Here is a 1,384-nt window from a genome sequence, read left to right as displayed (position 1 = left end):
CCTGGCCAAGTATACAGTCAACTTCTCAAGACTAATTTCAGGTCATAGACTGGATATTTCAAGTTGTTAGGAAGCCAAAATGGGGTGTGTGTAATGAGCTTTTAAGGATAGTCTAAAGGGAAAATAGTGTGACAAACAATGCTCAGGACTCACCACTTGGCACTGTTGCATGTAGTTGAAGATGGAGACTTTGAGTGGTACCTCCTCACCCCTGATCACAGAGTAGGGAAGAGTGGTGGATACAAAGAATGGTTGGAAAGCCTGCAGAGATTCATGGGAACAGAACCAATGGAAAGTGTCAGTCATGTCACAATGTTATCAACAATGGTTAAACACCTTCTACTAGTTACTAAATGTAACAGCTTCTCTTCTTTGTTGTTGCTTTCAATTTGTATAATGATGTGAATAGCCATTCTTGTTGAAATACTGCATGCCTTTTGCAATGACTTTGTTCTCAAGCCTACTACTACATGTGCCAAAAAACAGTTACTCAAGCAACTGGATATGATTTTGAAAACGTCAGACGTTTCAGCTAGTATCCACTAGCTTTCGTCAGTGACTGAGAGACCAGAGGGGAAAGCAGGTTTATATACACAACCTGTTGATTGATATGCAAATAAAGTGAAGACAAATTTTTGGAAGTCGAAAAAGGAACCAGATAGATGACAACATCAAATTCACACAGGAGCCAAGCCATGACAACATGCTCCCTTTCCTAGACACCAAAACTATCGTAGGGGAAGATGGTAACCTTCGTTTCGAAGTGTACAGGAAACCAACCCACACTGATCAGTACCTGGCTTTTGATTCCCACCACCCTTTGGAACACAAACTAGCAGTGATCAAAACTCTCTTCCATCGTGCAGACAACATTGTCACTTCAGACCAAGCCAAAACGGACAAACAAAAACACCTCCGAGGTGCCCTGGCTAAATGTGGCTACCAAAACTGGACTTTCAACAAAGCGCTCAAACCTTCAGATCAGTCTAAGAAAACCCAGAAGTGCAAACCATTGACCAACAAAAACAAGGCCAACATCACTATTCCGTATGTCCAAGGAGTATCTGAGAAACTCCGACGGATCTTCCAAAACTTCAACATAGCCACTAACTTCAAACCTCACTCAACCCTCAGACAAAGACTGGTACACCCTAAGGACCGACCTCACAAGGGTACCAAGGCGAATGTTATTTACAGACTCAAATGTGAGGAGCCCAATTGTAACAACACCTACATCGGAGAGACAAGTCGACCGCTTAAAGTAAGGTACAAAGAACATTGCCGACCTAGTGCCAACGGCTACTCCTCAGCTATTTTCCACCACCTACAACACAACCAGGGTCACTCTTTCAAACTCGAGTCCACGGATGTCTTAGACCGCGAA

At 43.1% G+C, this 1,384-nt stretch overlaps 1 protein-coding gene across 1 annotated transcript in view; it reads right to left on the bottom strand.

The window, feature by feature from the left end:
• LOC109462996 (murinoglobulin-2-like) overlaps positions 1–1,384 on the bottom strand; it is a 34,738-nt gene that overhangs the window by 19,351 nt on the left and 14,003 nt on the right. Inside the window, exon 17 of the mRNA XM_019759645.1 lies at positions 154–271. Within this exon, the coding sequence (XP_019615204.1) occupies positions 154–271 (118 nt within the window). The remainder of the gene's footprint in view (positions 1–153; positions 272–1,384) is intronic.

The sequence above is a fragment of the Branchiostoma belcheri genome, unplaced genomic scaffold (assembly GCF_001625305.1).
Source record: "Branchiostoma belcheri isolate BF01 breed outbred unplaced genomic scaffold, Haploidv18h27 scaffold121, whole genome shotgun sequence".
Taxonomy (NCBI): Eukaryota; Metazoa; Chordata; class Leptocardii; order Amphioxiformes; family Branchiostomatidae; genus Branchiostoma; species Branchiostoma belcheri.
Note: the sequence above shows the minus strand (reverse complement) of the source record. Positions and strands in the feature narration are given on the sequence as shown.